The sequence below is a fragment of the Typopeltis vanoorti genome, chromosome 16 (assembly GCF_054136105.1).
Source record: "Typopeltis vanoorti isolate ZY-2024b chromosome 16, IOZ_Tvanoo_1.0, whole genome shotgun sequence".
Lineage (NCBI taxonomy): Eukaryota > Metazoa > Arthropoda > Arachnida > Uropygi > Thelyphonidae > Typopeltis > Typopeltis vanoorti.
The window spans coordinates 54,379,354-54,401,428 of NC_143564.1; the positions used below are offsets into that span (position 1 = coordinate 54,379,354).

Consider the following 22,075-nt stretch of genomic DNA (forward strand, 5'->3'; position numbering starts at 1 on the left):
TCGTAAATCGAGTCCTAAATTCCCACAGACTAGGTGTCATGAATTGAGGTTACGCACTAGTATGAACTATATATACCACCAAAACCTTTAAATAATGAAATAATAAGCACACTTGCTTAATTATACAAAAGCGAAAAAAAAAATGTGACAGGGTTTACTGTTTTCATCTTAAAATAAAAATCTACATGTGGGTTCCTCTGCATGGAGGGTTTTTTTTTTTTTTTTTTTAAAGCCTCTGTTAAGTCTTTGTAATGTAAAAGTAAGGATTAGGTTTTTCAGTTTCTTCTTCTTCGACGCTTCCTTATTCTGTTATTTCCTCAAGCTTTGATGCGGAGTTCAGTAATTCATTTATTTTCAGTAGACGTGTAGGCACGGAGACTCATTAACGGCGTAAAATTAGTTATTGGATTAAAATTAAAACCATGTTGATTCAGTTATTAGAAATGTTCTTACGATTAAAGTATTTTATTCTTGGTTGTACACTGTGGTTTCAGTCAATCGGAAAGGTCTATATATATATATATATATATATATATATATATATATTTTTTTTTTTTTCATTCCTTATCCAAAATTAGAAAAAATCAGAATATGGCCACCCAAGTTGGTAGGAATCAAGTATCTATCCTTAATGCAAGATGCGACTAAATTCTTTTCTTTGTAAAGTTTCAAAAGTAAATTTTCACATATGTTTATACGAACATATCCAAACTTCTAGCTAGCGAAGCGTACCTCTCTTTTATTATTATGCATATTATTTCTGGGAAAACTCCCGTTTTCATTTCAAAGTACCTTTCTTTCTTTCTTTTTTTAAATCTTTTCTTGTCTTTTTTGTTTGTTTGTCTCTGAATAATTATTGGACTCCTCTGTTCTATTATTAAGACCGTAATGATCATCCTCAATATTCATCTGTGTTCCTTCCACACATACCGCATTGTATTCCTCTTTTTGTTTTCCATATTCAGCAGCTTTAGTGTCCCTTCCATTCCTAATTTTTTACTACTCTTTCTGTTCCATTACATCTCTATTTTAGTCTCACTGCATCATCGAAATCCTTCTCTGCATTAGTCGTCTGTTTCTCCTTTTAATGAACATTCCTCCTTATTCTTTACCATAGGATTTAGTAAACTCTCCAGCTGTTTTTACATTTTTTGCTCTTTTCAATTGTTTTGATTTCTTTTGATTTCATTTGATTTGTTTCATTTATCTCTTTATTTTATTTTGCTTCTTTCTTTTGTTTAGCTCTGTGTGTGTGTGTGTGTGTGTGTGTGTGTGTGTGTGTGTGTGTGTGTGTGTGTGTGTGTGTGTGTGTGTGTGTGTGTGTGTGTGTGTGTGTGTGCGTGCGTGTGTGTGTGTGTGTGTGTGTGTGTGTGTGTGTGTGTGTGTGTGTGTGTGTGTGTGTGTGAGAGAGAGAGAGAGAGAGAGAGAGCTAAACAAAAGAAAGAAGCAAAATAAAATAAAGAGATAAATAAAACAATGAAATAAAAAGACACACACACACACACACACACATACACACATTGAAATCATTGTTAAGTATTCACACAAATAAAAATTAGATAATGAAGTGAATAAAATTAATTATAAGCTTTCTCCATCTGCTTAAGTCACCGAGAATAACATTATATGCATTTTCTAGAGTGAATGTAGATTCACTGTTATTAGAAAATAATACTAAATAAGTATTAAATCTTTAATGGCACTAGAAAACAAACACTGAAACACGTAGATGCAAGTTTAATAGCATTATATTAAATCAATTAAATCAACATTTCGATCTTTATTTAAGAAATCATCTTCATTAAAAAGACAGTTTTTTTAAAAAAAATAACTATGCTTATAACTAATAAGAATAAGACACTCTCCCAAATTATGCTTCCATGACATATCTTGTCAATAACATTATAAACGAAAAGCTAATTACTGGTCCAGGATAACTAAATTACTGCCATATTTTATGCATAGGCAACAACTTATGAAGCATATATTTGTATACTCCTAAATAGTATTCACAGACACACCATGGAATTATGATGACTTGCTTAATATAGTTTCGGACTGCCTTTGTCACATATAACGGATGGTGATCTATAATTGCATTGACTCTACTAGAAGTCTGTACCCTTCATGTAAAATCTTTCTTACACAGCATGTTCTTGAACATCACATTGAACAACACACACGCACGCACGCACGCACGCACGCACACACACACACACACACACACACACACACACACACACACACACACACACACACACACACACACACACACACACACACACACACACACACACACACACACACACACACACACACACACACACACACACACACACACACACACACATTATTATTATTATTATTATTATTATTATTAAACATGGGCATCTCTATGGAGTCGGAGGACTCATCGAAAGAGACCCAATCTATCCACATAATCTATCATACCTCTCATTGAACCAATTAACAGACAAAGCACTCACAACTGACTTGGGAAACCCATTCGATTCATCAACAAATCTCCAAGTAAAAAATGTAGTCCTCAAATCCCCTACTAACCACACCTTTATTCAACTTCCAGGGATGACCCCTTGTTCTGGTCCCTCTAGCCAAGTGTGGAAACATTTTCCCTGTACCTATCCTGTAAAACCCTCTAAACAAATTAAATGTTTCTATCATGTCCCCTCTTTTTCGCCTATCAACCAATCTTCTGCAATCCACGCAGACCCTCAATCTGTCCTCAAAGGGAATATTCTACAGATCACTCACCAACTTGGTCACTCACTTGCCTCTGAATCTTTACCGCTTCCTCATCCTCAAGAACCTAGGGGACCAAACTTGAGTACAGTATTCCTTTATAAGGCATATCAAAGCCTTATAAAGAGGAATAACAACTTCCTTATCTCTACTTGTTATTGTGTTCTTCAATAGCCAAGTAATGTTATGGGCTACCTTAGCAACCTTATCAATATGTCCTCTAACCTTTAACTATCTGTTTACCACCACCAGCACTAAATCTCTAGCTTCCAGCTTCATATTTCCTGCAGTACAGTGCCCTTAGTATGATACACAGCTTGTAATCTATTTATTCCAAAATGCATAACTTTTCATTTCTCGAAATTAAACTGATATCCATTTTCTTTTGCCTATATTGACAACCTATTTAAACCATCCTGCAAGCTCTCCAGATCGCCTTGATTAACAATTACTCATGATGATGCGAAAATAACCTAATTTCGCATCATCAGTAAACAACTAAATATTTCCTTTCAGGTTATTTCCTATATCATTTATGTACAAATTAAACAGCAATGATCCCAGCATTGAACTTTGCGACACACCACTAGTTACCTGTTTTCACGTCGATTCTGCCCCTTCCAATTACCACTTTTTGATATCTGTCGAGCAACCACCCTCTTATCCACTTAACCAGCGTCAAATCCATCCCCATTTGTTCTGATTTGCTTAACAGAGTTCCACGTGGTATTCTGTCAAATGCCTTTGCAAAATCATCGTGTAGTCATTTCCTTTATCCAACTCAGCTGTTACTCTATTATAAAAAGTTAGTAAATTACTATGGCAAGACCGACCCTTCACAAAGCCATGTTGACCTCCAGTATCATATTTTTATCTACCCATTCTTGAATTCTCTTTTTTACCAATTTTTCTAGTACATTAACCACCACACCTGAGATACTGATTAGTCTGTGATATGCTTCTGCAGTCTTAGAACCTCCCTAATGCAAGGAAAATATTTTGCCCTCTTTCAACTCGCTTGGAACTCTACCAGAGCCGAGACTTAAAAAGCGTAGTGAAAGGCATTTCCAGTTCCCTTGCGCATTCTCGGAAAACCCTAGCTGGTATCCCATCTAATTCCACATCTGTATTTACATTGCGATTCTGTAGTATCCTAAGAACCTCCATTTCATCCACCTCTGTTCCCACATTAGTGTTTGTCACATAAGTTAAAGCAGTAACCTCACCAGGATTATATAGCCTTGCAAAGTGGTTACTCAGTAACTCAAGAATTTTATCCGCTTCTATCTCCTCGTGATCATCATCACTCATTATGGTTAATCTTCCATAGTCATTCTGCCTCTTACTTGCCACATACAGAAAGAACTCTTTGGGATTTCCTTTGATCTGCTTGGCTAGATTCTTCTCATAATCTGATTTTGCCTTCCTTGCCTTGCTAGTCACCTTTCTTGCCTGAGCCTTGTACTGTTCATGAGTTTTCTGGTCACCTTTCTCTCTATATACCATCCACAGCTATTTCTTCTTCTGCAGCTCGTGCTTAATGATATTACTCATCCATCTAACTCCTATCTGATTAGCCCTCCTTACCCTACACACAATATAATACAATTTAATACTGCTTCTTCTAGAATCCATAGGTGGCCAACAGCAGGCCCGCGGGCCGCATGTGGCCCGCTGCAGGATAAAAACTATATTAAATTATATATATTATCAATTTAGCTATTAGTTTCGACCGCAGATTTTCTGATTGATATACTAGTTATATTCATTATTTCTGATGACGGAAACAATTTATATTCTCAACACGGAATCAAAATTACTTTAAAATGGTTACGCAATTTATAAAATCTACTGCTTCTCTGTGCGAGTTGTAGTAGTGGAAGTGGTAGATTTCTATGCGCTCCAGAGTAACGCATCACTGAAAGTCACTTGCTCTGCTCTGGTTACAGTGATCAGTTTCACAGTTAACAGTTACTTCAGCCTTTGTGTACTATGAGTAAGAAACGTAAGATCTGTGAAGAAAACAGGTCATTTCAGGAGAAATGGGAAAATGAATTTCTGTTTATAAACAATAACGACAACAAACCACAGTGCCTTGTGTGTTTGCAAGTATTGTCTGTGCACAAGGAATATAACCTCAAACGCCACTACATACAGCACCATGCCGCTAAATACCAAATTACGTACTAAAATTGTACGTAATTTAAAGAGAAACATTAGTGATCAGAAATCTATTTTTACTATACCAACATCAATACAAAAAAAGCTCGCTCTTGGCATCGTTTGTTGTATGTAAAACATACAACATGTATGTGTTACATGTAAAAAAAAAAATATATATATGTAATTAAATTTAAATTAACAACATATTTAAATCAATCAAGTATTTTATATTGTTCTCCCAGTAGTAAAATGATTTAACAGTAATTCAATACATATAACTATTGTCTTGAAAAAATGCAGAGTTTATTTTTATTTAAGTTCTGTCTAAAAAAGTACGGCCCGTGACGCTACCACTCATCATATATTGGCCCACGTATAGAATAAAGTTGGCCAAGCCTGCCCTAGATGATCCTTAACTATATCCCATGCACTATTACAATCCTTACCTGGCAGTGTTTTATGCCATCGCACAGATTTCTAGCTTTTTCCTAAGGTTCATAATCATCTGCCTTGTAGTACCACATATCCTTTCTTGACAGAATAATCATGTTTTACAATTTCCGAAGTCAGTACCTCTAGGCACTTTCACACTAATTGGAGGCAATGTTGTCACTTTGGTTATGGATAGCTTTTGTGCTCCTATGATCAGATCCAGAACTTTTCCACCCCCTCCCCCTAGTCCCCTCCATCACATGCTGCCTTAAGTAATTATCTCTTAATTATTCTACTTGAATTCTTGCCAGTTCATTACAATGTTGGCTCAGTGAACATGCGAATTATGCTGTTGGAAAACGCATTCTTTGTTAGGAGGGTATCGAGGCATGTAAAATCGTCGTGGTGTAAAACAAGTTCCGGTTGGCCATACTGGTTATATGTTGGTCAGCACACAACGGGAGTGGGGAGGTAAGGGTTCTAATTTTGAGAAGCAAATTATACTGTTTCTTCTGATATGGACTGTGAAAACCACGGATGAGGAGATCCACCGAAACGTGTGTTTGCTTCCTATCCTTCATAGCGCTATGCTACCACCATTTCGACAAGAACCATGGCTTGTTGGACCGGTAATCCTTTTGCGCAGCTGGATAATGACCGATTATTATCAGAAGTCGCTGCTATGGTTATGCACGTGTTCTAAACCTCGAATATACCAACTTCATGTATCTGTTATTCAACTGGTTAGCTTTTGGGTCCTCATTTTGATCACATTCAATCCCCAAAACCCCGTTACATTCATGACGGGGCTTAGATGAAACAAATATTTGTGTATTAAGAATTCAGACCTATTTATGAATAGTCGCAATGTGGTAAATAATGTCTTTCAACCTTAGTAATTATAAATAATTTAAAATGTCCTCGAATCATGACAAAGCCATAATTTATGGCTTTGTCGTGATTCGAGGAAATGCAAAAGAACTAATATTAAGTTCAGAAATGTAAATTCGCGTTGTTTGTAAAAGTAATGATTTCATGATTCTTAGTATATCAGGTGATAAGAATAAGAGCGGAAAATTTTTTTTTAAAGATCTAAGGAAAACTAACCAATGATGTCAAAAGCTTAGTGGGGGGGGGGGGGGTGCAAAGAAAGACTAAATACATGAAAAGGATTTTATATATTTAGTCTTTTATCTTATTTAATCTTTTAAGTTAGACTCATTGTCTAGCTTAAAAACTTTATTATTATTATTATCGTTATCTTCCTACATTTAAATAGTCGAAACCAACCACATGCAAGATCCAATTCGCAGTGTTAAACAGTAGCCAACATGCAAATAATAATTTTTAGGATGACGCAACTTTTTAACGAGCCAAATAATCACATCACATCATAATTATGATGTGATGTAATTATTATTATTATGTGACACCTCCAGGGAGTCCAAAGACCCATCGAGGGAGAGTGTGCCAACAACATCGAATGACTGATTCCCTTCCAACTACTAACCGCGTTCAAACTTGCTTAACTTTTTTCGTGAGCCATTAGTAGCAGAGGCTCTACCAATCGACCAACTTTTGCTGGCTATGATATGATTTGATAATTATGATATAATAATTATCATATCTGACTCATTGTTTCCTGTATCTATTCCCGAATGAGTTGTTGGAAATGTGACATCCTATGACAGTACCATGTCGAAAGTCACGCGTGCTCTTCGGTATTCCCAATTTTACTATTCATGTTTGTCTATGGAGATTGCATATCTATCTGATAGATCCCTCTCATCCACTTATAGAGACACCAGCTATCTCTAACACCTTTACCACCTCTCTCTCTCTCTCTCTGTCTCCCCGCGTCAATAGTGTCCAACTTATAGTTGGACACTATTGACGCGGATTCTGTCTTACGCAGTGGAACTTTTAATCTAGTATTTCCACGCACCTCTCTTTCTTTCTCTCTCTCTAACAGCAGTGCATTTGCGATAGCATTATGTCAGGGGTCTTCAACGCATGGCCCGCGGTTAATATGGCTAGGGACTTTGGGATAATGATGGACAAAGAGTTTAAGTTCAGAGGGCATATTGAGAAAGTTGGTAAAATAGCTCAAAGAATTACTTGGGTGTTACAAAACTCTCTAACAAGTAAAGACAAGGAAACTATTGTCCCTCTTTATAAGATTCAGCCACATCTTGACTACTGCGCACAGATTTGATCACCTAGGTTTCTTGCAGACCAGGAGGTTGAACAGGATGTTTTGTGTGGAGAGTGGTGAGTGAGTGGAATGGATTGCCAGAATTGGTTGTGAGTTACCTGGCAGTGAATGGTTTCCAGGAGAGTATGATAAGATTTGTGTGTATAATGGTTAATTTGAGATCCCCACGTTGTTCAGAGACGAGTGACCAAGATGGTGACACGTCTGTGGAATACTCCCTATAAGAATAGGTCGAAGGTTTGTGGGTTACAAAGTTTAGCTGATAGGCAGTAAAGATCGGACATGATAGAAACGTTTAAGATATTAATGGGGTTTTATAAAATTGATGCAAATAAAATTTTTCAATATATCACAAATTGTCAGAGAACTAGGGCCCATCCGTGGAAGTTGTGTAGGAGTATGGTTAGTAGGTGTGTGCTAATCAGATTTTTTGTCTGAGAAGTGGTGAGTGGAATGGATTGCCAGAATTAGTTGTGAGTTCCCTGACGGTGAATGGATTCCAGGAGAGGTATGATACTATTTGTATATATAATGTGTGTATAATTTGAGTCCCCCACGATGAGTATCAGGACTCCGTCGATATGCTGTAAATCAGGCCCGCAGGCCATTTTGAAAAAATAACTACTTAACATTAAAACTCGATTAAATAAAAACTAATTTCAATGAAGCCTGCGGACCACTAAGCTATACTGCGGTATTTAGAATTGTAAGATGCTTTCCAGATGCACAAGGAACGCTGTGCATTTGATATTTTACATAAAATCCTATAAAAATAAAATTAAATAGACATGCTTCTTCAGCCATCTACCAGCTCCAAGCGGTACTTAAGTACTAGTTTAAGTACATTGAAGGAACTTTAAAAAAAACGGTCATCCAGATTTACGTCATATTCACTTACTTTAGATTAGAGCACAGGTGTGAAGGATACAGCACAACTGGCTATCTTTGTCCGTGACCTTGATCAACAATTCAATGTGACAGAAGTACTGCTAGCGCTCATACCTATGAAGGGAACGACGAAAGGCACTGATATTCATGAAGCCGCCTATAGGGTGTGGTAACTGATGGTGCCCCTGCTATGGTCGAAAACAACGAAGGGTTTGTTGCGCTGCTACGGAAAGAACCGGAACTAGAAGGAATAGATTTCGTCCATTACTACTGTTTAATCCACCAGGAGAATTTATTGGATTTGAGAATGTCAGGAAAGTTATTGTGACTGTCGTCAACATTATTAGGGCAAGAGGATTGAATCATCGTCATTTCCAAGAGTGTGAAGCGGATCACGGCGATGTGGTTTATTATAGTAATGTGCGTTGGTTGAACAGAGGGAAAGTTCTTAAAAGAGTCTTTGACTTAAGGAGCGAAATACAGCAATTCATGCAAATCAAGGGGAATCCGATTGCCGAATTTAACGATCCGAAGTGGATGACAGACTTTGCCTTTGTGACCGACATCTCGTTGCATATGAATGGCCTAAATACTCGGCTACAATCCAAAGATCAACTGGTGCACGCTCTGTTTGATCACATCAAAGCTTTTGTGGCCAAGCTCAAACTTTGAGAGGCAAAACTCGCAAAAAAAAGGCTTAACTCATTTTCAGCTTCTCACTGAGTCCATCTGTTCGTCTCTTGATGAATACAGTGCAAATTAGCCGTGTTGCGAAGTGAGTTCGAAGAGAGATTTAGTGATTTTCGTAACCAACAGTCTTCTTTATATTTAATTTCAATGCCATTCAGTGTCAGTGCTGCCGAAATGCCAGACTCAGTACAAATGGAGCTGCTTGAACTCCAAAACAACTTTCTTTGAGAGAAAAATTATTCAATGTGCCCTTGCTTACATTTTACAAAGACTACATTTCTGAGGACTCATTCCCTAATCTTCGCCGATGTGCTTCGAAGATGTGCGCTTTGTTAGGAAGCACATACTTATGTGAGCAGTTCTCCAGAATGACGCATGTGAAGTCCAAGACAAGAACTCAGATTACATACCAACATCTCGAGAATACTCTCCGCATAGCGACTTCCAAAATTGATGCCAACATCGACAAGCTGGTCAAGGAAAAACATTGCCAAGTTGCCCATTGATATTGTAAAAAATGAATGTTTTCTTCATTAAATTATATTTTTTCAAGTATTGATTGTATTTACTTATCGTGAATGAACCCGACCTTTACCTACGCTTTTAAAGCTGAGTTCGTTTTTTATAGTATTTTATGTAAAGTATCAAATGCACAGCGTTCCTTGTGCATCTGGAAAGCATCTTACAATTCTAAATACCGCAGTATAGCTTAGTGACCCGCGGGTTTCATCGAAATTTTTAATGCGGCCCGCACTGTCTGAAAGGTTGAAGACCTCTGCATTATGTAGACCTTTAAATCTTTAGTAAACCATCAATGCAGTATTACCTGTTACTAAATATAATATTATACTTGGGTGAAAACAAACAATGCAATGCCCGAGATATTTGAATCGTCTATTACATATTAAAAGCATATATGTTTTATATGCTTTTAAAAGTATCATTTATGGATTGAAAAAGTTATACAGTTCTTTTTTTCTTTTTAATCCAAGTCAAATATTTTTATACTGAACGTTTCCAAATGTTGCAGTCACTACTACTGAAGAAACAGGACTGTGTGCGTTTGCTCTGACAGCAATTTCAGCTCTACTCATTTGCGCCACATTTCCCTTCTCACTGTTCCTCTGTGTCAAGGTAAGCTATGCATCTCATTAATGGTACTAAATATAGACTATTTAATTCATGATTTTATATATCAAATATTGTGGTGACCTTGAAGTGAACACAATGCTTAAGCATGATATGCAAGTTTTATAGCATACAGTTTTGTTCTAGAATCGTTCTTTGCATTTTATATACTACTCCTACCTCCTACACATGCAGCACTGGTATTCAAAAAAGTCCAACATATAGCATATTAATGCCGTGTATAGGGATAGAGGCTAAGAAGAGAGAACTTGCTGATTTTCTTTTTTGAAAAGCTGAAATTTATAGTCTTTGGGAAGATTAGATGCGAAAGATTTTTTCAGAGAACGGAGATGAATTGATAACAGATAAGGAGGAGATGATTCAGTGGGTTTGTAATTTGTTGGTGGACAAGACACTTTATATTATAAAGTGTCTTGTCCACCAACTATAATTTTGTTCCGAAATTTAAAATTGCTCCGAAATATAATTTTATATTATATTATATTTTATATTAGATAGCCACCACCCTAAAATACACTGCGCATTAGAAAAATAATCAAATAACTGTCTGTCCTTTCGACACACTAGTCACACTCTTTCAAATCGTTCACTTTTTTTCTTTCTTTTTATTTAAATTCAGAGAACGCCAACACACACACACACAATACGAAAGATCGCGCATAAGCACACCATCACCATGGCTGGCTCCACCGACGGTGCAAGACGTGCATTTGCACGGGGCGGCAAGTTTTTTGGGGGCGATACAGTTGGCATAAACTATACGAAAAATAAGGGAGAAGGGGCGGCAAAATATGCTACTGCAGGGGGGGCGACAAAATTCCTAGGGGCTGCCCTGACCAGTATCCAACCCAACGTTGTGTGATATGAACCAGAACTGCTTTCCGCCAGTGGCTATAAGACCTTCAAAATCGATACAGTGCTACTCAGGTCATCACTAGGCAGGTAATACGCAAATACAGCCACTCCCTATTAGTTGTCAATCATGTTTTCTCTCTTAGTGGAACCTATTTGTAAAAGTATAGCTCTCACATATCCAGCTTGCATTTCCTCTTGAAAGGGCTACCGTCCTAGTGAAAAGAAATGGCAACTACACCCACCCTGTGATAGATAACCTTCATTGCTCAATGAAACATCACTGCCCTGTTGCCTGAAGTGATTAAATGCCATTTGCCACTTCTGGGCTCCAGAGCAGGGATTATGTGTCCTGTGTTTTCTATGCAGAGTGCGTTATTCCATTCAATATTATGCCAAACATAATTAGAGACTCAAACCTCATCTGTTTTGAGGGTATATCAGTAAAATAGTGTCGCAGACCGAGGTAACGAGTTACGATCGACTTGCACTATCAAGAGTTGCCTTGGACTTGCACTACGTGCAGGCGCAAACTTGACTTTCTTGTCTGTTTGCTTACTTGGGAAATAGGATTAAAAACTAAGTTTATATAAAATTACTTGGTATCTTGAATACATAATATACCCAAGTTAAAAAACTTTCTACATCTATCTCTCATCCTGAGATTTTATTTATAAGGTCAAAGCACCTTGTGGCAACTTGTTTAGGTAAAATTCATAATGAGCTCTGCATTACTTCAACCATAGCATTTTCTTAAGCCTGGCTCCCACTGATGAGACCTCAATAAGGGTCGAAACCGGTGCGGGGTGGATCTGGCTCTGGGAGGCTCTGCTTGGAGGTAGGTTTTTGCCTGTCTCTGAGTGGGACCACCGCTGAGATTATGGCTCTACTTGGTGGTGGGGGTGAGCCTGCCACTGGATAGAGCCAATGCTGAGAAGTTCTTCTCGGTGATGTGGTGAGCCTATCATTGAGTGGAACAACGCTGAGTTGGGCGATCTTTCGGGATCGTCTAATTTTTTAGAGCCCGCTTCACCTATATAAAGGTCGAAACCGGTGTGGGTAGTGACCATTACCTTTAATGTTTAGCGTCATACATCTCTGCAAGGGTATGTGCTTTACATTAAGGGGAAAATACTAAGGAAAGTGATCAGAGCTTTACCCACCTTTACCACGAGTTGTCTCGACTTGCACTACCAAGAGTGGCCTTGGACTTGCACTACGTGCAAGAACAAACTTGACTTCCTTGTCTGTTTGCTTACTTGGGAAATAGGATTAAAAACCAAGTTTATATAAAATTACTTGGTATCTTGAATACATAATATACCCAAGTTAAAAAACTTTATATATATATATATATATATATGAACTTTGCCGATGCATGAGTATTTGACTAAAGTTTATAAGGCAGAACACCGGAATTAAGATGATAACATTTATGATAATTGACAACCTACGCTTCATCCTAATGCACAGAATTTCTTCTGTAAACATACAAACTAGTTAACAAAACGGTAAGGACAAACGAAGATGACAACTGTTATACAGTTATAGAAGAGACTGATTCTATTTTTAAATATGTCTAATTGTTCAGAACGTTGTGCGTGTTTATGCATTCACGTGAACATGTTTGACTAATGAAGGTTAAGAAGTACTCAGACAAGTTAATACTTGAGTGAATATTAGAAGTTTAGGATCTAATGCTATTTTCAGAGACTCCCAGATTTCTCTCTGTTGTATCATAGCAACAGCTGAATATTTTCGATTTATCTCATAAAATTTGATATCTCATTTGCAAAGCGTCTTGTGGGCAGCTGAAGAGAGTACACGTGATGACAAAGCTGAGGCTTCACTTCCATGGTATTCAATATCTTTAACGTGTTCTTCAGTACATTGTTCAATTGATTTTTCTGTCTATCCATATTAAGATGACCGGCAATCGCACCATTGCCAATAAAAACCCGGATATTGAAGTGGACTATGTCGAGGTTTTGTGGATCGGAGTAGTGATTTCATCTTGATAAAGGGGGTAAATACTACTTTGATTTTATATTCCTTAAATATTTTTGCTAGTTTTATGGAAATAGAGCTAATATGTGGAAGCGTGATGAATACTCTGTTTTCTTCTTCATTCACTGGTCTCATGTCAGTTGAGTAGGCTGGAGATGATGATGTAGTCATTATGCAAACTGTTGAAAAATTGGGCGATACTAGGTCAACAATCAGTGATACCATACTGAGATGGAAGCGCTGGGAGTCAACTGTCAGTGCTACCGCAGTGGACGACCAATCGTACTCACGGAACGTGACCGTATGGTGCTACGAAGAATAACATGTAAAATCCACCATTCATCAACCAACACATTGAATGCGGAGTTCCGGGCATTGATTGGAACACGAATCTACACAAAAACATTCAGAACCGAAGCTCAAAACATGGATTTCCATAGTACGATAGCAATGTGCAAGCTCCACATTACCCTAATCAACATGCAGCATTGTCTTCAGTGATGCAAAAAGCGTGTTCATTAGAACGTAGAGCTTGGAAAGCTATGTTATGGAATGAAGAATCCCGCTGCACCCTCTACCAAGCAGATGAACGAACGTGGGTGTGGCGGACACCCGGTGAACATCTCTTGCTAGAGTGTAATCCCAGCTATGAAATTTGGAAGTAGCAGTGTGATAGTATGGTAATGTTTTCCCTCGGACCTTTGTTTATGATACCACGAACATTGAACTCCGAAAGGTATTTGAATACAGTGCCAGTTCTACCGACGGTGCAACACGTGCATTTGCACGGGGCGACAAATTTTTGGGGCGGCAAAATTGGCCTAACTATACGTAAAATTAATCATGAAAAAGTAGTTTATTCCTTCTCTGTTGAAACCAGACTTCAGGATGTCGGTATTAAATTTTTAGATAATAAAACTTCATTGCACTGTATGTTATTTAAAAATCATAATCATTGAAAATAATGTAATATTATGTTGCATTTAATATCGCATTGTCAGTGTTAACATCAGGCGACGTGACAATAGCAGAACATCTTCTATCTTCCATTTATTTCCGATTCCATTGTTGGCCATGAATTGAACTTGACCTGAGGTTAAATCTCATTTAACCAATGAGACCAAACGATCATAATGAGATAATAGGTTAAGAGTAAACCAATTAAAGAAATAGAATCGAAATACATAAATACAGTTGTGTAGTGATTATTAATAATACTTTTTAAATAGTACAGTATTTGGATTTGACTTTTAAAATCATTTTAACATTCCAATATGTCTGATAAAAGAAAAAGAAAAAACTATCAGGCGCAGAATATCGCAAACGAAAATCTGAAAAAGAACGCGATATTCAGAAACAAAGCGGGGCTTTGCATAAATATCTAAAAATTGAAAGAGCTAATGTAGTACAAGAGAAAATAAGCGAAAGGAGCGAAACCAAAAATTCTGAGCTCATGGAAAGTGCTTCTAATTGCGATCCCAGTAATGTAGATATTAGTAACAATAAGGGCGGCAAAATTGGGAGGAAGGGACAGCAAAATATGCTATTGCATGGGGTGACAAAATTCCTAGGGTTCGCCCTGTCTGAATATTCTGGACAGTGCGATGCTTTCTACTTTGTGGCACTTCTATGGAACTACCTATTGTCTCCTTTAGCAGGACAATGCACTGTGCTAATAGGCTGCTGCTGCTGCTACTACTGCGTCGTTTTTGAACATAAATGTCACTACACTTGACTGACTTCCACAGAGCCCTGATCTCAATCCTACTGAACATCTGTGGGATGAACTGGAGCGTCGGGTGAGGTCAAGGGACGTCTGCCCCCAATCGTGCATGCCAAAGGAAGAATGATCCGAAATTCCCATCGATAGCTATCGTACTGAAAGTGTATCCCGTAAGTTTGCTGCAGTCATCGCAGCGAAAGGAGGTCCTACATTTTATTCGGGTGGCACCATGGTTGATGGTTCTTAACATTAAGGTGTCCGTTTATTTGGTATTCATGCTACTGAACAATGGTTATGATAGTTTGTAAATTTATCCTTATCGTTCATGAAGAGCAATCATGTACGCCCAGATAAACTGATGTCCAAACCTAAGGACGATTACTATTTCTGAAGAATACAAATGCAAATTAAGATGAATTGGCTTGTAGTAATTTGTATAACTGACAATTTTGAATCAAAAGTTCGGTTTCTTTTAGTACAGAGGATGTAAATTAGCCGTTTAGTGTCTTGCCCAATTTTTATTATACAACACCACTGAAAACGTGCTCTACGATCAGCTGTGCATAAAGGGATGAAGACGATATGTCTTCGGGTATAGGCCTATTTGTCGCAGACGAGTGTTGCCACAGTTTCTTGAGATATCCGCGTACCTGTGCTTGAATAGAGCCGACTTGCAAGCTGACCTGCCGTGGTGTGTCGATTATGTTTTGCTGTTATAACAAAAAATCTGTCTTCATACTCCGTAGAAGAGTGAGGGCAACCTCTAAGCAAACGTGGGGAACACATTCCATTATTTCGAAACGCTGCCCAGAGCTTAGATACAATACTGTATGACAGTGGTATTCAACTTTTTTTACTACGCGAGCTACTTTTCTATAAAAGTTATTCGGCGATCTACTCTCATATATATGTTATTCGGCGAGCTACTCTTATATATAAGTCACTCGGCGATCTATCCTCTTATATAGATCATGTTCCCCCAACCTGATATCTGATTATGCACAAACAAACAACTAAAAACTTTATTGTGTGTTTAAAACTTTATTTGTCACTTTTGATTATTTTAATACAACAAATATTTTAATAAAAAAAAATTGAAATAAAATATTTATTTCTCTATTTTGGAAAACCAAAGTTAGAAAAAAAAAAAAAAAACAGATTGATTACAAACTCAAAAGTTACAGGAAATGCTGGTTGATTAAAAAAAAAAAAAAAAAAGTTAATGTGAAATTTGACATTGTTTAGACCTCGCAATATTTTCATAGTCAAGTTGATATGAAGAAGTGGCCAATCGCAGACAATCATCCAAATAATCATTTGTAATTTGGATTCTTAATTGATATTTTATGACAGTCATATTTGAAAAAGCGGATTCAGACAAATATATCGATCCAAAGCACGACAGAATTTTTCGTGCAAAATTTACAGACAAAAAAATTACTAGTTGTGGTGGTGTTGGAGGTGGGCGGTAGATGGCGTTGATTCGTAGTAGAGGTAAGGTGTAGAGACAGTTGAAGATGTCCTCCCGCGATGAGTCTTCGGACTCCTTAGAGGTATCAGGAATAATAATAATAATATCAGTTAATGTTGGGAATTTTTCATGTGCATACTTCCAAATGACTTCATTGTTTATTGATTTTAAATGTAAACTATTCAGAATGTTTATTATCTGAATCCTTTCTTTTAAGCTTACACGGTGATTCGAATTCATTTTTGAAATTATGGAGACAACTACCGTGTTTGATTAAAAACTTTAGTTTAATATAACTAAAATCTACATTCGACGTTTCGACCTTTATATTAAGGTCATCTTCTGGAGCATACAATTATACACAGAAAACAAGCTACACTACAATCAAACTGGTCTGTTAAAGATACTGACCAACCGCTACAACAATTGTTGGCCTGACCTCTGGTGAAAAAAAAAAAATTATACATCAACGCTAGAGTCCTATTATTAGTGTTATCTGTTGGTTGTAGAAAGACATTGGGCGTAACAACAAGTATCTATCTATATACATACATTAACATCATGATTATACTTGTACATTCCAGCCAGTTGATATGGAATGGTTTCTAATACTAGCTGAAGATTGGCTAGAGTCCTGACTTATGCTGGATCTTATATATTAGGTAGGCTGAATGTGTGCCATCCAGATCCTTTGAATTTTCATGCCATCTTTGTTGTTGATCTTTGGGTGGTTTATCAGGATTTTGCAGGCTTCCTTAAATTTCTTTTCATACCAGGTTTTTGTGTGGTGTAAAGAGCAGGTGCTTTTCCAGTTGATTTGGTGTAAGGTGTTGAGCGCGTGGTCTGAGAGGCCTGCTTCCCCATAATCTATATTTAATGTGTCTAATGTGTTCTTTCTTGCGTATAGGGATTGTCCGTCCTGTTCCACCAATGTACGGTAAGTTACAGGTGCAGCGGATGCAATTGACTCCAGGATGTGCTAATGGGAGGAGGATCCTTAGAGGAGTTAAATATCGTTTTAAGTTTATTGGGTGGTTTAAAGGTGGGATTGAGGTTATAATGTTGCAGGATTCTGTTGATTTTTTCTTGTTGATGTCATAAAATATCAATTAAGAATCCAAATTACAAATGATTATTTGGATTATTGTCTGCGATTGGCCACTTCTTCATATCAACTTGACTATGAAAATATTGCGAGGTCTAAACAATGTCAAATTTCACATTAACTTTTTTTTTTTTTTAATCAACCAGCATTTCCTGTTACTTGTGAGTTTGAAATCAATCTGTTTTTTTTTCTAACTTTGGTTTCCCAAAATAGAGAAATAAATATTTTATTCCAATTTTTTTTTTAAATTAAAATATTTGTTGCATTAAAATAATCAGAAGTGACAAATAAAATTTTAAATATCCAAATAAAGTTTTTAGTTGTTTATTTTTAGTTGTTTATTTGTGCATAATCAGATATCAGGTTGGGGGAACGTGATCTATATAAGAGGATAGATCGCCGAGTGACTTATATATAAGACAGTAGATCGCCGAATAACTTTTATAGAAAAGTAGCTCGTATAGTAAAAAAGGTTGAATACCACCGTCATACAGCGTTGTATCCATGCTCTGGGTAGCGTTTCAAAATAATGGAATGTGTTCCACATGTTTGCTTAGAGGTTGCCCTCACTCTTCTACGGAGTATGAAGACATATTTTTCGTTATAACAGCAAAACATAATCGACACACCACGGCAGGTCAGCTTGCAAGTCGGCCCTATTCAAGCACAGGTTCGCGGATATCTCAAGAAACTGTGGCAAACACTCGTCTGTGACAAATAGGCCTATACCCGAAGACCTATCGTCTTTGTCCCTTTATGCACAGCTGATCGTAGAGCACGTTTTCAGTGGTGTTGTATAATAAAAATTGGGCAAGACACTAAACGGCTAATTTACATCCTCTGTACTAAAAGAAACTGAACTTTTGATTCAAAATTGTCAGTTATACAAATTACTACAAGCCAATTGATCTTACTATGCGTTTGTATTCTTCAGAAATAGTAATCGTCCTTAGGTTTGGACATCAGTTTATCTGGGCGTACATGATTGCTCTTCATGAACGATAAGGATAAATTTACAAACTATCATAACCATTGTTCAGTAGCATGAATACCAAATAAACGGACACCTTAATGTTAGGAACCATCAACCATGGCCGAATAAAATGTAGGACCTCCTTTCCGATGACTGCAGGAAACTTATGGGGTACACTTTCAGTATGATAGCTATGGATGGGAATTTCGGATCAGTCTTCCTTTGGCATGCACGATTGTGGGGCAGACGTCCCTTGACCTCACCCTATGCTCCAGTTCATCCCACAGATGTTCAGTAGGGTTTTGTCACCCCATGCTATTGCATGGGGTGACAATATTCCTAAGGTTCGCCCTGTGTGAATATTCTGGACAGTGCAATGCTTTCTACTTTGTGGCTTTTCTACGGAACTAACTAATGTCTCTTTTAGCAGGACAATTCACTGTGCTATTAGAATGCTGCTACTGCGTGGTTTTTGGACATAAATGTCACTAGACTTGACTGACCTCTACATGTGGTGCGCAATTTAAAAAGTCGTGCAGCGCCAAAAAAGAAGTCTTTTGTTCTTTAGGCTGAGTTTTACTCGGACTCTTGTGTGGAGTTACACTCCGGGGTTTTCGGGCGGTCTTGCTGATGTGCATGGAGCCTCCTAGTGGTGCCCCCTCGTTCCCCACTGATTCGAGACAATGATGGAGGAACTTTGCCATAGATTTCCCAACAACTTACCTGTTGGCAACCAGGCAAGCAGACGGTATTCACTGATGCTTATGGAGATGTCATTATGATGTTGAACGAGTTCACCAGTGAACAACATCTGCCTATTTTCGGTGGCAGAAGTAATTGCAGATTGAACCTTTGAAGAATGTCTCATAGAAAGCAGAAGGAACGTGGTGTCGAAAGTAATTGTCCCGACGAGATATGTAAAGTGGCCAGATAATTCCCCAGCAATTGGTAACATACAATCCATGTTTTATTATGTGTATATATGTATTAGAAGAATATATGTAAACTTTAGGAAGGACTCTAGAGAATGTTTCTTTGAATGATAAAGTAATAATGAGAATTTCGAGTGTTTTGTTAAGTAAATTCATCGAGAGCACGTGGTGCCCTAGAATTGTCTTTTAATGATAGAAAAGGTTATGAGAATTTTGTGAGAAGAAATTATATAAGAGCACATGAAGCTAGTTTAGTAATTCAGCTAATAATTTTCCTTAGTATTAATGAATAAGTGTGATTTTTCAAGTGTAATTTGTAAGCCTTGATTGAAGTTCTTTGTCATGCATGCTAAGATAGATATAGAGAATCTAAGTAATTAGTGCTCAGTAATTAGCAATTGCAGATTACTTATACTTATTAAGAGTGAATTCATAGAATGTACAATTTTTCAATAGAATTAAATGTTTTGTTTCTTTTGTTTAACTGATGACTTGCCTGATTTTGTCCTCTGTTGCACTTGCTCATAAAATACAAACCACAGCGGGATATCAATTTACAGAGAGGTTACGACTGCAAACGTAACCCTTAGTAACCTAAGATTGTATGCTAAACTGTGTTCTGGTTCCTCGATTTTACACTATCTGTTAATCTAGGATTCGGGGTGGCGCAGTGAAAAATAAATTTTCCCTGAATCCGAAAAAGGAATTAGAACCAGTGTGAGACAAAGGAATAGGTATCCACCATTAGTAATTCCTTTGTCCCACAAACCACTAGCATCGTTCTTGCAAGTATATATCAACCAAGAGAGATATTGAAGTTAAGAGATTTAAGATTGAAGGTAAAGATTTAGTATAGAAGAAAGATAAGTAAGAAAAAAAAAGAGGTAAAAATAAGAGAATATAGACTAAATATAGAGTACAAAACAAGAATAAATAATAAAAATAAATAAGAGAGGAAAATTTTACAACAGCTTTATTAACATCTAGTTTACTCAACTCCTCATACACCTCTTGTTCACTTGCAGTCAGTCTCTCCTCCCCATCATCTACTGCTCTCAATCTCTCCATGAACTATCATTCACAAGTTTGAAAGACCTTTATGAATTGCTCATTAAGTATCTCCACCACACATTCTGCAACAGCTGTCTTTATACCATTTTCTCCTATCAGTGTCATCCTTCCATAATTATTCTTTCTTTTGCTGGCTACATATCGAAAGAACTCCTTAGGATTCTTTTTGGCTTCATTAGCTAACTGCTGTTCATACCTCTCTTTAGCTACCCTCACCAACCAAGTCACCCTTCTTGCCTGGTCTTTGTGGACCTCATGGAATTGGTTATTTCCACTTTTCTTATGCTGCCTCCACAATTCCCTCTTTCTCTGTATCGCATTCTTAATCTCTTTATTCATCCATGTCACGCCTACCTTATTTAACCTTCTAACCCTTGGAAAACACTTAGATGTTGCATCTACTAGATAGTTTTTGTTATTTTAAATTATTATTATTATTACGTCAAGAAACATCATGTCAAGAACTATTCAGTATTCATACAGTATCTATCATACTTTGCTTTAAACTCATTCACAGTCATGGCACCCACAACAGACTCTGGCACTTTCCTGTGAATTAATCTTGTAAAAACCCGTCAGTAATTTGAATGTCTCATATCACCCCTATTCCGCCTATCGACCAATTTCTGTAACCCACAGATCTTCAACCTGTTCTCGTAAGGTTCATTCCATACCATCGTGAGAATGTTACTGAAAGAGATATATATATATATATATATATCTCTTTCAATAACGTGCTGGGGTCGTGGTGTTTGGAGGTATTATTCTGCAAGTGTGAAAAAGGGACTGTGACTGGTGAAGAATATTGCTACATGTTCTTCAACGTTATGTTTGATTGTTCCGTGGTGCCGAAAGCGAAGAGTTTATTTTTATGGATGATGATGATGCCACACTACATGGTCCACGAGCAGTGGAGATGCTTCTAGAGACCGAGGATATTAATCGAATTGAGTGGCTAGCACCCTCCCCAGATCACAACGCTATAGATACATTTGGGATGCTAATATGGAGATGCATTGCTGCTCGAAATTCCCCTCAAGAAAATAAATAAGGCTTTATCCGTGTTCTGAAGGAAGACTGGGGCAATTTGTCTCAAGGACCCTGAGTCACTTGGTGTTTCAGGAGTCTTTGAACCTTTCATGGGTGGTATGAAGCCTTTTGGCTCTTTATTTTAGTAAATACTTTACACACCGACTGAGAGTTCGCTTATGAAAAATACACCTCTCTGGCACTTCTAGTTCCTTAGTACTGAACGAAAGTTTTTGCTCTCTTAAGGTTTCTGTCTGGTTTCTGATGAGAACCAACCAGTTCGAAACAGTTGTCAGGCCAGTGAAACTGTATCAAAATGGACCAATAGAACGCGAAGATATGGATGCTTGGGCGGCGATGATGTCTCCTATAAGGTCTGCGCTAGGGCAACTCGTAAATGCCAGCGAATGCGAATATAATCCCATAAGTTCTCTTGTCAAATTTCGCACAAAACTTTCATAGTTTTGCATTCGGCTTTGAAATAATGCTGAATTTAATATCCACTTGATTTATATAAAAATTTAAAACTTTGTTCATATTGGTTGATTCTAACTTCATATCTGTTAATTTTCTGTGTGGTCGCAACAGTTCTTTGCTTTTGCTCTTCAAGAACTT

The 22,075-nt window shown here is 37.3% G+C and overlaps 1 protein-coding gene across 3 annotated transcripts in view; it reads left to right on the plus strand.

Annotated features, from left to right (window-relative positions):
* Positions 1 to 22,075, plus strand: part of LOC150098028 (band 7 protein AGAP004871-like) — a 271,678-nt gene that overhangs the window by 74,266 nt on the left and 175,337 nt on the right. For all 3 annotated transcript variants that reach the window (XM_090406497.1, XM_090406498.1, XM_090406499.1), the window contains exon 2: positions 10,179 to 10,282. In XM_090406497.1, the coding sequence (XP_090262623.1) occupies positions 10,179 to 10,282 (104 nt within the window). The remainder of the gene's footprint in view (positions 1 to 10,178; positions 10,283 to 22,075) is intronic.